At 47.9% G+C, this 15259-nt stretch overlaps 5 protein-coding genes and 1 non-coding gene across 6 annotated transcripts; 1 reads left to right on the forward strand and 5 right to left on the reverse strand.

The window, feature by feature from the left end:
- Positions 1 to 21: 21 nt before the first annotated feature.
- On the reverse strand, positions 22 to 1471 carry Aud_009232 (putative chaperonin (GroES/Cpn10); the record flags this gene model as incomplete). Its single annotated transcript, XM_043294092.1, has 5 exons — positions 22 to 43; positions 90 to 148; positions 214 to 411; positions 1161 to 1222; positions 1273 to 1471. The coding sequence occupies 5 exons, from the start codon at positions 1469 to 1471 to the stop codon at positions 22 to 24; spliced, it is 540 nt and encodes a 179-aa protein (XP_043150027.1).
- Positions 1472 to 3386: 1915 nt separating this feature from the next.
- Aud_r0031 lies at positions 3387 to 3506 on the reverse strand. The gene has a single exon (XR_006253281.1). It is a non-coding gene; the product is annotated as a 5S ribosomal RNA (ribosomal RNA).
- A 2888-nt stretch (positions 3507 to 6394) lies between these two features.
- On the reverse strand, positions 6395 to 6795 carry Aud_009233 (uncharacterized protein; the record flags this gene model as incomplete). Its single annotated transcript, XM_043294093.1, has 2 exons — positions 6395 to 6418; positions 6478 to 6795. 2 exons carry the CDS (start codon positions 6793 to 6795, stop codon positions 6395 to 6397), a joined length of 342 nt encoding a protein of 113 aa, XP_043150028.1.
- Positions 6796 to 10245: 3450 nt separating this feature from the next.
- On the reverse strand, positions 10246 to 11879 carry Aud_009234 (uncharacterized protein; the record flags this gene model as incomplete). The annotated part of the gene is made up of 3 exons (XM_043294094.1): positions 10246 to 10686; positions 11272 to 11729; positions 11795 to 11879. 3 exons carry the CDS (start codon positions 11877 to 11879, stop codon positions 10246 to 10248), a joined length of 984 nt encoding a protein of 327 aa, XP_043150029.1.
- Positions 11880 to 13240: 1361 nt separating this feature from the next.
- Aud_009235 (4-hydroxybenzoate octaprenyltransferase) lies at positions 13241 to 14290 on the forward strand (the record flags this gene model as incomplete). The annotated part of the gene is made up of 1 exon (XM_043294095.1): positions 13241 to 14290. The coding sequence occupies one exon, from the start codon at positions 13241 to 13243 to the stop codon at positions 14288 to 14290; it is 1050 nt and encodes a 349-aa protein (XP_043150030.1).
- A 377-nt stretch (positions 14291 to 14667) lies between these two features.
- On the reverse strand, positions 14668 to 15078 carry Aud_009236 (uncharacterized protein; the record flags this gene model as incomplete). Its single annotated transcript, XM_043294096.1, has 1 exon — positions 14668 to 15078. One exon carries the CDS (start codon positions 15076 to 15078, stop codon positions 14668 to 14670), a length of 411 nt encoding a protein of 136 aa, XP_043150031.1.
- Between the last annotated feature and the right edge of the window lie 181 nt (positions 15079 to 15259).

A 15259-nucleotide genomic window follows, 5' to 3' on the forward strand; every position in this document is an offset into this window, starting at 1 on the left:
ATATCATATCATATCAATCAATCAATCTGCAACAGCGAGAATTCTGCTCACATTAGTTCAGATCAGTCCATCAATAATGAACGACTTACTCATCCCGATCAAGAAGCAAATACTCATCATTATCAACCTTCACCTCCTTCCCTTTCCCCTATGCATGCATCAGCACCATCTGTAGAACCTTCTCCAGAAGATTGTCCACAGTCAGCAACTGACCTTGGTATAAATCACCAAATCCCCCAGCCTCACATCCATCGCATGCTGTCCTCCATTCCCCGGCGCCTTGGTCGTGCCAACCGCCAATACAACCCCCCGCGCAGGCTTCATGGGCTTCGTCCCCATACTTGCCGTTCCGACATGCGTGATCTCATCTTCAGGCAGGATGATCACGGTGTTTTCCTTCGGACAGAGATACTAACACGCCTTTGTTAATTGTCAATTCGTCATACCGGCGGTGAGGTGAGGATGTGGCGAATCCGCAAACTCTAAGAACCTTTGCTACATACAGAGTGAACTGCGTCCGCTTTTTCCATGTTGCAATCTCTACACGATAAAGAAGAGATAGGAGACGATAGATTAATTGTTGGGTCTATGCTTATACACAGATAGAATATTAAGTCTAGCAGTAAGCTACCAGCTGGTATCTCGGACACATCATCTGATTTTATCCCCTCCGGGTAGGCATATCTCGTTATGACGTTTCCGTCTCCCCTGAACCCAATCAGATGAGCTGTCAGTAGGTCTCCGCTCGGTGGTTCTGGCCACGTCCGGTTCGTCAATGGATTCAATTGTGTTTAAGCTTCGACCGAGGGTTGCCTCCCGTCGTGGTGATGTTGATTGAGTCCGGTACGTTACCGGATAAATCACCCAGGAATTCCTACGAAAGACCTTCTCATTGCCCAAATAAGGTGAGCACAGTTTCCATTAATCTACTACTCATCTGCTAACTGCTAACCATAACTGATCCTCAGACTATCGAGTAGAACGTGACCAATCCACCATTTCAAGCATCTTGCTTCTCCAGATACGAGGATCTTCTGCCAGAGCGCAGTTGCGGACAGGGGCCCTACTACAGCTGGATCTGGGTGCAGCCAAGAACAATGAGTCCGTTCTAAACATCAGGTAAGTATCCCGTCCGACGACGTTCTACTGCTCCTACTTACGTAGTTGTTGCCGGTGCAGCAAGCAGCGTTCGCACTGCAGCTATTGCCGATAATGTTGGTGCCTGGGCTCGTTAGCAAAGCAGAGCAAAATAGATTTCAAGTCATGCCATACACTGCACACCGACAAGGCCGGTCAGGGCATCAACGTCCACGTCCAAAACTTGGAGCAAGTTCAGGGCATTAGCATCAAGGCTTTTCGAGTCCTCAAGTTGCTGGCAGCATTTTTTGTTGCTAGCGCTGCAGGTCTGCGCGTTGACGGTCGCGAAGCAGGCAGCGCTAACGAGGGCGGCGAGGATGGTGCGGGAGAGCATTTTGCAGGTAGTAGCTGGTTTGTTTGAGGTCTGTGATTGTAATTGCGATTGTGAGAATTGGAAGATGTTCTGGTAGAGGGTGCGTCTTCTCTTTATAACATGCTGGAGGCATTATGTCATTGACACCAGACATCCTCTGAGATGGACTTGGAATAAGACTCTCGTCATTCCTGATGCAAGCCTTGTCTTGGCTCTGTCCTTGGGGAGTAAGGAGGGCGTCATTCTCCAATGAGAAACGCTGTGAAGCCATAAGACGCACTCCGTGCGGGAATCGGAGACCTGGGGCAGTGGCGCATTCTTCGGCTGTTGAAGAATGCGGTGTAGCTCCGATCGACTCTAATAAAAGCACCAAGAAGCTCTGAAAGACGATTGTCGAACATGTGATGCGGCAAGGGGAGGTTGCTAGCTGCCTGATCCAACTGAATTGGATATATCGCACCGGGAATGGGTCAGCAAGGGGTAAGCGGTAAGCTTACCATAATTGTGATCTCAGCGCTCGCACAGCTCATCCTTCTCCGACATGCTGCTCAGCTACGACCGGTTATATGTTCTAATAGCATTTATGCTCTCCTGCCGTCATCTTGGAAGTATCTCATCGTGACCGAGCTGCGGGGATGCAAAGTTTCGCATTGTAACCGGCCCCATTCCTTGAGTCAGTGCACATTTCGCGGTAGGGCTCGCTCAGGTATGGCGAATTACAAATAACCTTCGATCAAAGCTAATCTAATGCCTCATGCTGGGAGTTGTGTAGCGGTCAAGAGATCTGAGCTACAGGCGCAAGACTGCAAAGCTTTGGCTACAACAACGTCATACACGGGGGAATGAGCCAATGTGGTCCAGATTTCTAAACACGTACGTATGTTCCAAAGCTCTGGAATGCACCATGCGCTTTAACTGATCTCAGTGTCAGTGTCTAGATCGCGTCAGCGAGATCATTGCCTCTCCCGCTACCCTAGGTGTCAATAACTGGGGGCTACGCGAACGTTTCAGTTCCCGGGTATCGGCACTCGGCAGCGAGGAGTTGATCCCAACTAGGCTGAGCATGCTATGTAGCTATTCAGCATAGGCTCTGGCCACCAGGGTACTGGTGTTGCTCAAGTTCCCTGATCCCTTGAGCTTTCTTCTTAGGCTACGGTATTTATCCATGCCCCGCACTACTCCCAAACCAGAAATAGGACAATGAAACCCCACAAGAGCTGAGAGGTTTTGCAACAAGGTCTCCAGCTTAGCGCTTAGTGCCTGTTCCTCAGCACGGCTCGCCACCCAATCTGCAAGGGAGCTGCTCGAAGTCATCGAACAGCAAGTGTGCGTCGTCCAGGCGTCGGTGATAGAAACGGAGAACAACTGAGGCACATGTCTGCGCTCTGCATTGCGGTTTATCCTGGACGCATTCAGGGACGTTTATGTGCTAAGATAGATCAGCCTGGACTTGACTCTTGCAAGAGCTTAACAGCCTCGATGGCATAGGCGTCAGGGGATGTCGGGTTGCAACAGACGTAGAGGGACACTCAGCAGCAGATGGTCCTCTGAAACACGGTCCAGAGGGCCCTCCTATGCGTCCAAATGACCTAGATACGTCGGTTGATCTGAATGCAGATGATAGCCAGTCAGATCGCCAGGCCAAAGATGCAATCAGCCACTGTTCCTTCCAGCGAGTCGAGCGTCCAGCTTGAAAGGGCACAGCATTTCTTCTGGTAAGGAACCCCTACCTTTCTATTTAAGCTGCCGAAGCATCCTACCCGCCCCAGTTCTCAGCATTATTCAGATGATTTTAATCCGCCTACAGTCCGCCCCCGCCACCGTTTGGGCTGCATGCGGTGGAGGTCAGATGTCCATTCTAGAACGACCCCAATTCATGCTTGTGATTGTCGAGACGACACAGTTCCTCTTCGAGAGAGACAAAAATACCGACAAAAACATACAACAGCCGGGATTCGCTGGTGGTCACCCACCCAACTACTAACCGGCCGGCGTGTGGCTTAAGTACGGCTGAGCGGACGGGAAGCCCTGTTTTCCACACCCTATGGTCGTATGTGCTGGGTTTCCTTGAATTGAAGGTTATATAGAACACTGGCGCGTGCCTTTACAAAAGTACCGCTTAGGTGAAACAGGGTAAGGCTATATCTACGGTAGGGGGAGTCTAGGGTGAGACTATGGATATGCCAATTCTTTAGATACAGATACATATACTAGAGGTTAGGCCATAAAAATTTAGTCCCAATCAATTATGTATTTTTTTTTCCCCTATAAAATACCAATTTTTTATAGGTTCTGTAAGCGTTATGGCGTAGGAGGGCTAAATTATTACAATATATATTTCTAATGGTCTGGGCAGTTGGGGCGATTGCATGAGCTTCTTCTTTCTACTTCTCCCTTTTCATCGATTCCCTTACCTCTCAATTATGCTGTACTGCAAACTTTGGAACCGGCCAACATCTGGTAATTATATGGTATCTCATTAAAATGCTATTTTCCACAACTGCACTCAGGCACCGCTAGTCAATGTAGAACAATGGCTGATACTTGTACTCATAGACGCCGGCAGTTAGAACCGTCTATAAGATAAGCTATGAAAGCAGGGTCAGTTGTAGCTCTCTACATTCAGACAAGGCTGGCGTTTCGCCCATCAGCAGTCAGATACTAGCCGTGGAATGGCAGGGGTTTCTCCCTCTTCCGTTACCAGACCTAGCCGCAGATGCAGAAGACCAAATGGATGCTAGATTATAGCCCGCCAACAGGTCAAGAAATGTAATCTCCCTACGGCATGAGTGTGATGTTGCGTCCCCTGTCACTTTGTGGGCGGCGTCGGTGCCCCTATCCAAGGTGTTTCCTGGCATCGATTGACTGCTTAAAATACTCTCCATCTCCTATACAAGGAGCTCACTTGCAACTATTACGATATTTTGTAGCTTGAATCTCAGTCTGACGAGGGGTCATAGACAGTATCTGGTAGATTGAAAAGATCAGAATTATCTAGACATACAAGCCTGTGAATTTGACCATCTCACAATTTTTAATGATTGCTTGTCTTTTCCCAGGTAGCTGGCTGAGCTCTGATCAGGATGTTTCACGAGAGATCCCTCACTGAATGGTGCTTCGAGGCGCGCATTTTTTACTATCTGCCGGTGGAGGTGGCATCTTATACCCTTGTGCTCGACGTCGGTCCGGAAGGTGACATCTCGCAGAAAGAACTTGAAAGATTTTAGCCCGCTCAGTAGTATTAAGTATTATTAGGGACGGCAATGTTGGTGCTGCTAAAGGGAATCACTGGATATGTCACCCACTGTCTCAACTTAGTATATATAATGATGTGCAGAGGCTTAGAAGCGTCTTACCAACAGTGTTAGTTCAAGCTATCTGCTATGGAGAGCAAGGTATCAGTGGATTCATGAGGCCTCATCACACTGGCCCTGTTGCTAGAGTACCAAAACAAGACTTCCTCTTCAGATTTATAAATTTCCTATGTACTCTACTACTATGCTGCTTCAAAGCAGCAGAGTCCACGAACCTCCTCAATAATTTACCACAAGGCAGCTTATGGTCTAAAACATTCTGGTGCTCCCTCAACGCATCGTTGGGCCCCCCCCCCCTCAATACGAGCCGAGCAACACGGACAAGTAAATGTTTTGGTGAGTTTTGGAATCCTCATAGACAAAACCATCTGTATTAAGCGCTAGAAGGGGAACAGTCGGGAATACAGGTCTGTCCTCTGGATATAATGCTTGGAATCCTGCTCTATCAGACATGACCCTGTAGATATATTTATTTTGCAAGTTTGCAAGATACAATGCCTCACTTGCAAGGCTGGCTGCAATCACTGCGTGTACAATCCCCGTTGGCTGACAGTCACAGTGGTTCTGCGCCGCGCTTAGCTCGCCCCTGCCTGTACAATCCATACCTACCATGTCTATAACCCCATGCTTGACACCAGCCTCACCAGCGAGCCCTGGCACAAGACTGTCTCGATGCTGACCCATTATATGGGAGACTACTCGCTCCCCAGGAGCCTACCGCCCAATCACACTGCTCAACACGCTAGGCAAGCTGCTGGAGGCAGTGAGGGCCCGACGGCTGTGCTTCTTCACGAAACACTGCGGACTTCTGCCAGACACCCAGTTCGGGGGACGCCTGGGACGTACTACCTAACAAGCTCCTTTCGGAGATGGATATAGGTGGGCCCGTTCCGTACAAGCCCGGGTATCTTCTACCTACAGAGGCTCAGAGATCAAACAATATCAGTTACATTAACTGGTCGCATTATTCGCTACGTACCCGGGCGTCTCATTGCCGCATGTACGCATACGACCTGGGCTTCAACGCGGACAAAATTTCACCTGTTTTCAACGACACCATCCAGAATAAGGCCCACAACCATATGGCCCTCGATCTTACCCTAGCCTACCTCAACCCACCCTGTCGGCTGGTTGTTACGCCTGTTTTTATTATTCTATATTCACTGAATCTCATCAATAAGTGACGCTGCATTTTTTGCTCCGAATTATACAGGATTTCTTTTGTTAGGTATTTTCGAGCATTAGGACTGTGTTGTATATGGAGATATATACCTGCTACGTTTCTATCTGGATTGAAACTGCTGCCTGGGCTTGCTCGTTGGTCGCATATTTACACGCCCCTCTTAGCATGACTAGATCAACATATTTAATTTTGTACATTTTGACTTCGACCATACCCCGTGTAGGACACCAGGTGGACTCCCATCCTCGTATAAAAAGAGCGGTGTTCCCTTCTGAGCCAAATATATACCTGACTGGTTCTTGAAGGGCTTTTTTGTCGTCGGCGTTATGTACAAGACACAATAGTTTCCTTCACAACCCATAATCGTAGCATTGTGGTCCAAAGACACAAAACAAGCATATCCCAAAGTTCTAAAGTATCCTAGCGCTTGCTCCCAACCAGGTCACCCTAGTAGGGGGTGCCAGCATACACCTATACGATGTTAGAGCTGAGACTGAAGTATGAGGGACATTCTTCGGGTGATTAGTTACCTTGAAAGACTTGATCTGGGGGAAGTCACCACGCCCCGCGCTGGAGCAAGTGTTACTGTCGCGAATGTACTGCTGGAAATTGCCTTTACAGTCATTCTCGGGGAAGAGTGCAATCTCAAAGCCATCGACGTCTCCGTTGACGCTCATGATGGTTGCTTTAGTGTCCAAGTTGGTGCAGCCGTAAGCCTTCTGATCGCCGAAACCAACGGGACCATTCCCCTTGCAGTCTGTCTCTGTAAATCCGGTAAAGCCCCAATCGCCAGCCGATGCAAGGGTTGCCGCGGCCAAAATCGAAAGGATAGCAGAAGAGACATGCATGGTGAAAGATGTTGTGCTTAAGTGGTCTGGATTCAAATTGGAGAGGATGAGGATGATGATGGAGATTCTTGGATAATGAGTGAAAACGAAGACACAGGACCAGGTATTTATAAGGTAGACCATGACCCTAGTCCTTTGTCCGATTGTTTTTACCGTATACTTGCCGCGGTTCCTACAGTGGGCCTTTGGGGCCGATCCTTTGCGGCTGTGGTTGCTTACTTGCTCCACATGGGCTGCCAAGACCATAACACACGGGAATGGCTGGTTACGTATGGAGCCTCAAGGATGTAACTCTGATGGCGATCACCACATTAGCCTACAACTAGGGTACCCGAACTGTCCAATGTCAATACTGCTTTTAGTTCAGCTCCAAAGGCCCCGCGTTGGATGTTTGAGACAAGACTTTCTGTTATTCATTGTGTTGCTTGGCGCCAGGGCCTTAGATGGTCCTTGAATTTTCGATGGTTTAGGGTACCCGAACTGTCCAATGTCAATACTGCTTTCAGTTCAGCCCCAGTTGCTACAGAGCCGATCTTGTAACATCAAGTGAGTACAATATGGAGCCCAAGCACTGCCTCCGGTGATCAATACCGTGAGTGTTATCTTTATCGAACGGATCTACTCCGGAAAACTTAGAATGTTGGATCTTATGGGGCGGAGGATTTCAAATAATGGTCCTACCCAAGTGCGTGGGTACAGTTCCTCAAACAGATCAGGACCGTTATCGGCCTTTAGAGACTACCTTATGCAGCAGTTCATCCGCCGCATGAATTTGGTCTAGTTGGAGTCGCTCGTGTATATACATCTGCATGTGACCATTCGTCGCCCTAGCTACACAAGCGGGCGAGGCCGAGGCGGAATACCCACTGGTGTTACAAGCGTGGAGAAACATGGATATCGAACTGCGTTCTGATATTAATGAGCCTCAAGAAGGCACACCGACAGCGCAATTCATTAGCATCTTGAACAGAGCGCAGACCAACTGGTTCGACCGTTTTCGAACGCAATACCCTCCACTTCAACCCCAAGGTCAATGACAATGGCAGAACCAGCAACTTCAAGGTCTGAGAAACCCCAACTCCCAGTGGCCAAACCCCAATCCACAATGGTCAAGGCAGTCGTCCTAAAACCCACAGCCACTGTGGAACTCAAGATGGCCCTCTCGCCGATCGATTTGGCAAAACGGGCAAAAGCAACCAGAACCAAGCTAGCGCGCAACCCCAGAGGGCATTGCCAGCCCCGGCACCTCCGAAACGTCTAGCAATCACCGAGGAGAAAATGGCAAGCCCAATTCCCAGGTTTGGAATCTGTCTGCTTCAAGGATTTCGTTAATATGACCGGCTTCGTCTAAATTCGGACCCGTCACAGTGACGTCCACTTAAATCATCCCATGGCAGCTAAATCAGCATTTTAGCACAATCCATAGGAATCTATAATGCCTGGATTAATGCAATATATTCTCTAAAGCATAACCAGGCAGCAATGGCATACAACGAAGCAAAAAATGCATCAAAAACATACAACAGCCGGGATTCGCTGGTGGTCACCCACCCAACTACTAACCTGCCGGCGCGTGGCTTGAACGCGGTCAATACCCGGGTAGGTGTCCTCGCTGGCGATGGGGGGTGATGCCGCTTGAACAAGGTGGTGATTAGCGTGAGTGCAGAATACTAACCAGTCTAGAGCATGCATCACCACTATGGTGTTTTCTTCTTCATTATTAGGGAGGTGGTAAAACAAAGTTATGGTTGCACAGGCGTCATATCCATATGGCTATTCTTACAAGCGAATGGCGTTGTGATACATACTAAGCCCTATCAGAAATAATTCATACCCACAAAAGTAACAGAATGGATTACTAATCATTATGGGAGCAGGTTGCTAATTATAAATCGACATCTGTCTGAAAGATCAATAGTTTCCTCTGGATTACAATGACGTCGTAGTGTCAGAATGACTGGGGGTTCTATGCTGGTAAAAGATATGGTCACAATACCATGACCAAGTCAGTGCAGAATACTTGTCCCAGACTTAGATACAGTAGGTTTCGAACCAGCTGATTTTAGCTTAGGCTGCGCAGTGCCTACCAAATGCCAATAATGAATCCAGTTGGTGAGGGCAGAAAAGCCCAAAGAAGCCAGCACAGAGGACAATAACAGTATCACTACATGGGAGCATGATATCTGCGTGATAACACCCAAGTAGACCAGATAGGATACGTAGCACGTGATAGTGCGGCGCTGACCAGGTTGAGGTAGAGCAGTAAAAGGGTTCCCATGACAAAAGTAGTAAACATTACACAAAATAAGAATGAGACGGAATGACTTGTTCTTGCATCAATGCCCACATGACCTAGGGTAGATGGTAGGTCCAAGGTTACCGCAACTTTCAAGTGCGCTAGCCCCGAGCTTGGTCCAGCTGCCCCTACCGCGCGATGCCATGGCATAGGCTAAGTTAGGGATGGGTACCAGTGGAATGGCAAAGGGAAACACTGAATATTCAGGTGTTTGAATGGAGGAGAAATCACCCCAAAGGATGAGTGCGGATTAATGTGATACCACAGACATAAAGCAAGGGCAGGAGAAGGGGTGGCTGGATGAAAAGGGACAAGAAGGAAAGAATAAATGACTCCCAGCGTATATGCCAGACAATACGATGTTCAATTTAAAAGTTGTGAGGCTTAAAGGATCCACAAAGATGACAAAAAAAGGAAAAGTATCGCCCAGTAGTGCAATAAGTTGCAAGGGAAAGAAATAAACGAACAAATATTGACTGAGAAGAGGCGAGGAGAACATAAAGAGACACAGGGGAAGGAATGACCGACAGCGTACACCAAGAAGATGAGCCTAACGAGTGGCTCGGCTGTACCACAGGCTGGTACTTCCACTACCACCATAATTTTCTTCGTCCTGGCTTTTCAACGCTCGGAAGAGGTACAAGCTGACATGATGCTCCTCTCTCCTGATATCAGCCAGCTCAAGTTAAGCCTGGCGGTCGCCTTCTTGACCTCTCCTTTCACACTCATGTCCTAAACGGCGGGGCAAGGCCGCGAATGCGACATTAATTCGTAGATGGCCTGGCCGTCTCTACAGATGCTCTACGGCGAGTCAGGGCATGTCTTCTCATTACTAGTATTTTGATGCGACCTCGGTTCCTTCGCTCAGGTGAGCACAGCATGGGAGGCATCGAGATCGAGCTACTATCGGATGGTTGGGAAATAGTGGACCTCCGAGAGATTATCTTTTAAATGGCGCCCGGAACTGGTTTATCTTCGGTCGTTATCATAGAAGAGTACTGAATAGTCAAGACGGTTACTTTTAGGCTTGACGTTCTAGTAGAACGGTCAACACCGGGCCCCTAGATCACTTGTGATGTGCTTGAACCAGGCCTTGCTGCAAATGTGTTAACGTAGAGAGTATAAGGATCATGCTGTCCAGCCCACTTGCCCATTCATAATTCTGCTTCACCGCATATAGCGCCAACATATTCAGATTCCGTGACTCCTTGTGGAAGAGGCATGCTGGAGCCATCACGGCGATGGGAGGAGCGTCGAGGGCAATTGCGTAAGGTGTATCTTGCCGGATTCCTTCCATTGCTCGTAGATGCGGGCGATGTGCTGTGGCTTTCATGATCAGGCCCCACCATGTGGGTTTTGTTAAGCTCCATGGTACGCGCAATCGACCAGTTGACCCATGGCTTGGTCGGATGCTGCACGATATTAACGCCCATGGTTTTGAAGTAATCACCGCCGTTGGCTTTGTTGAGGAGTGGTGCGAGAAGCTTCGTCAAATCGATGCCGACCCCACAGAGCTTGTGCTCCTTGCAGGGACCAGTTTTGACATGAACCAGACGGATAGGTTCTTCCCCATTTGCGGTGACTCCATTCTCAGCCTGTCAATTTCAAGGAAGTGGCCTTCTCCAAGCAACAATAGAATCGATCATGCCACAAGACATTTGAGAGCAACCAGAGTAGGGTTGAGGTCTCCATGGCGCATCTTAAGTCGGAGTTCTCACGATCAACGCAGGCTGAGTACATAACCCACCTGGCATGAATTATGCAGTCAGTTGACATGACAGGCGTGGCTGATGCCTCAGGTAGTACAAACTAACAAGTCTAACAAATCTAGGAATATTGCTGAACTTCTAACAGATCCAAGAAATATGTTGAAAATGCCAACAGGGGTACAGCGACCTAAGTTGATCAGACGGTTCCATAGGAAATCGCCCACAGGATGCACAGTGTCACTCCCATCAAAACAAAGTATTCTTCTCCATTGTCTGGTGCGGCACCAGTATTAAACTTCGATAGTAGCCTAATATCACGGTACCCAGTATCGCTTGCCCTATCCAACCAAATGATACACAAAGAGGTTTCAACTGGCCACGAATAATCTCAAATCTGCTAAAGAGAATTTCTGCAAGTTTCTCTGCAAGATTCTGGCCAATGGAAACGCCATCTCAGTAGCAGCCCAATACAATTTTGCCCATATAACTATTTTCGCCGTCCGGATCGGTGTTGTGGAGTGTCCAAGATATTTCTGAATTATCCTCCACTGCCATGGTCTGGATTGCGTCCGCCATCATCGTCGCGAGAACATCGGTACCAGTATGATGAAGCAGACCATTAACATTCCAATACCGGCCGGTGTTGATCGTCCACCAGAAGTTCACGCCGCCGACCGAGAGGGACCCTGTTGCAAATGTACCTTCATTTGTCCCAGCCGTAGCCATAATGGCTCTCTCAGCATCCAGACCAGCAGAATATACAAGGCCGATCGGAGGCACCTGTCCATCGTTGGCTTCTGAAAGTGTAACGGACTGGACCGTAGTGCGGTCGAATGAGAGACCAGAATCGAATGTCAGCCCGTTTTCCAAGCTTTGATAACGCTTGACAAGAGACTGAGAAGCAGAAGCCTCAGACAGTGCTGCATGTTCTAAGTTTCAATTAACAAGCTGCACAATTCGTCATTTGTTCAACGGGATTGCAAGACTCTCTCACCCTTTGGAACTGCGGGCTGGAATGGCGCTGCCGCTATGGTTTCGGCAGCCACAAGCAAAAAGATGGTCGAGAGTGGAAGACGCATGATAATAGAAGTAAGAAGATATCTTGATATCTGGGGTTTCTGGGTGTGGAATGCTGTTACTGCTTGAGATTGTCATGAACCTTCAAGGAACCTGGATAAGGGACATACAGCCTCTATTTATATTGTCCTGAATCCTTTGCTCTATTCCACGCCTTCTTAGCGAAAGGACGCGAATGTCTTCTTGAAGCATCATCTGTCTTACTTCTCAGTGGCTGGAACTAGTCACCATATCAAATTGCTGACTTATATGAGCCAAATCGTTAGCAATAATACCAATGAGGGTCGAATCGGTCAAGTTTATGCTCTTAGCGTATCCACCTTGAGCACTACCTAATATGAACCATACCCTAAGAGAGTGTTTGAACACGTTATTACGCTACTATCGCTACTACTAGTTGGCGTTTATAACTATTGGCTAATCATTCATAAACACTCGGAATTTTGTTTTTAATCTATTTCTTCAAGATTACATAGTCAGTGATCCACTCACTCTTTGTACTCGGAGTGTTTGAACACATTAATACGCTACTATCGCTACTACTAGTCGGCGGTTATAACTATTGGCTAATCATTAATAAACGCTCGGAATTTTGTTTTTAGCCGATATCTTTAAGATTACATAGTGATCCATTCGCTCTTTGTACTCGGATAAGTTGAGTAGTGAGACATAACTAGTTAACTGCAGAATTTCTTCCGGATTTCTCCACCAGTCCTCAAGCTTTTCGCGGCCGTGGGCCGTCCCGCGCCCCGTTGTTGATGTTCGAACGTGATCGATGGCGTCCCACAACGCAAATTACAAAAAGCTCAGACACGAGGAGGATCTGCTAGTTAAAGAGGGAAAACAGGAACAATCAAAATACTGCCGTGCCCTGGCTTGGATTTCCATCATCTTTCTCTCTATGATAATAATCATCTCCGTGGCTCAAGCATTGCATCCCTCACTTTAATCTGATTCTAGGCACAAGTGACTGTTGAGGAAGGTTACCTTACCGAATGGGCCCAGACTCTTGCTATCCCAAAGCAACTTTAAGACAGTTTTCGCTGTTGGGTTTGCAAGTTCCCTTAACTAGACCTGAATTGAGGTCCTGCTGGGCTACGTTTCATACTTCAACGCCTTCATTCGATGAGAAAGACATGAATTGCTTGTAGATTGCTTACGCTAACTCTACTCGTGTGTAGGTTTATTAGTTTGTGACAGAAATGACGCTAAACTGTCAAGTGTGTGTCAAGTGTGTGCCAGCCAAGAGAACAGAAGGTATATATATCACGTCAGACACCCAGAATTCTCGGCCCCCAATCTGCTCCAAATATTTTTTTTACTTTTATTTCAGCAGTCAAGTTCTCTGCATCATATCGTTTCTATGGACTCAGTTAAACGCAAAAAGTCAAAGTCGCAGGGCAAAGAGCCTGCTTTGAACAATTACTCGGGTAACCAAGTTCCGACAACAGGGATATTATCTCGGCTTCCTTTGTCATGGGTTCCCTACATCCAACTCGCCCGACTGTCACCACCTGCCGGCCTTTTCCTCATCTACTTCCCTCATGTGTTTGGGTTGATGCATGCAGCGTTGCATTTGTCGACCCCAGTTCCGGATATCCTGCGTGCAGGCGCTGTGCTTTTTGGCGGCTCCTTTTTTGTCTCTAATGCGATTCATATCTGGAATGACCTCATCGACGCGCCCCTGGACGCTCTTGTCTCAAGAACGAAGCACCGTCCCATTCCCCGAGGCGCCGTGTCACCCACCGCTGCATTGGTCTACACTATTACCCAGGCTATTGCAGCAGCCTTATTCCTGTCATTGCTACCGCATTCTCAATCGTGGTTCTACGCGCTGCCCAGTATCCTCGGTTGGACGTACTACCCCTGGGCTAAGCGGCATACAAACTACCCTCAGGTGGTGTTGGGTCTGTGCCTCGCATGGGGTGTTGTGATGGGAGAACTCTCTCTTGGCATAGAGACGATCAGCTTCCCCCAGGGCTGGAGCTGGAAAAAATTGATCCACGGCGAGTTCCATGTAAACTCCGCTATTCTGAGCCTTGTTATTGCAAATACTCTCTGGACAGTCATATATGACACAGTCTACGCCCATCAAGATATTGAGGATGATCTCAAGGCGGGCATAAAGAGCATCGCGGTACTGTGGAGGCAACAGACGAAGATTCTATTATGGGGTTCGCTGGTTATGCTGGCGTTACTATTAAGTTACTGTGGCTATGCCAGTAACCTTGGATTCTTCTACTACTTCATCGCAGTGATTGGAGCGACAGGATCATTAGGGCGGATGATATTGCAGGTGGATCTAAAGGATGAGCAAAGTTGCTGGTGGTGGTTCAGAAATGGATTCTGGTTGGCTGGAGGTGCAATTACTGCTGGTTTCTCTGCTGAGTATCTGAAGCAGATCATCTACTGAGGAGGCATGCTGTATGTCTCCATAAAGCTTTGATGCTTAGATTTTACGAGGAACCGTCAGGCCTACTACATTATATTAAGATGACGTCCTTGGCCTCGTGCAATATGATCTGACAACAAAGACGGGAACTTAAGGAATTGTGCCACTTGCAAGGTCTTTGAATTTGAGTTTCACAAGGAATACGGCGATGTCATTGACTTCTTCTGTCTCGGCGTGGAGGCTAGGGAGTGACCTATACAAGTTTGATCATCAGCAGTTAGATCCAGTGTCAATGAATAGATCAATCAACGCAAATTTACCCCTACAAGGCTGTCCTGGTAGCGGTACGTGACGACACTGATTTTAGTGTCAGGGAGTTCGCGAAGAAGGTTGATGGTTTAACAGAAGTTGCTGATATCGTGCACAGACGCAATGTTGTTTGCCAGTTCAGGATATTTCTGGACGAGATTCAGCGCCCGTTGGAGGATATCAAACGCGGTCGCGGCATGCAGAGTCGTTACGCTGGTTGGCATGAACAACGCACCACGAGAGAAAGGCAACGGGTCTGATGCAGTCTCCAGCAATGCTTCATGCAAGACGAAGACCCTGCGTGCAGGAAGCTGCCTCCAAAATTCCTGACTCAGGGGAGAAAAGACTTGAGTGAGGATGACATATATACGGTTCTTTTCACACATGTGGGTACGGATATCGTCGGCAAGGAGGACACTGCCGCTGTCAATGTTAAGTTCACTGATGCATTTCTGTTGCTCTTCTAAAGAACGGCCGACAAGGCTAACATTCCACCACATTGCCTCGCCTAACCGAACCAGTGCATGCACCGTGGGTGCTAGACCAGGCAGTGCGAGAATTCAGTCACTGCTGCTAACACTAATTGTTGCGATGCACATGCCCTACCCCAAGACAGTTTTGAGATTATCTTCCAATGTAGAAGATTTAAATGGAATAAAGCCCTTCAAGACTCATGTCCTG

This window comes from Aspergillus udagawae, assembly GCF_001078395.1.
Source record: "Aspergillus udagawae IFM 46973 DNA, scaffold_7, whole genome shotgun sequence".
Lineage (NCBI taxonomy): Eukaryota > Fungi > Ascomycota > Eurotiomycetes > Eurotiales > Aspergillaceae > Aspergillus > Aspergillus udagawae.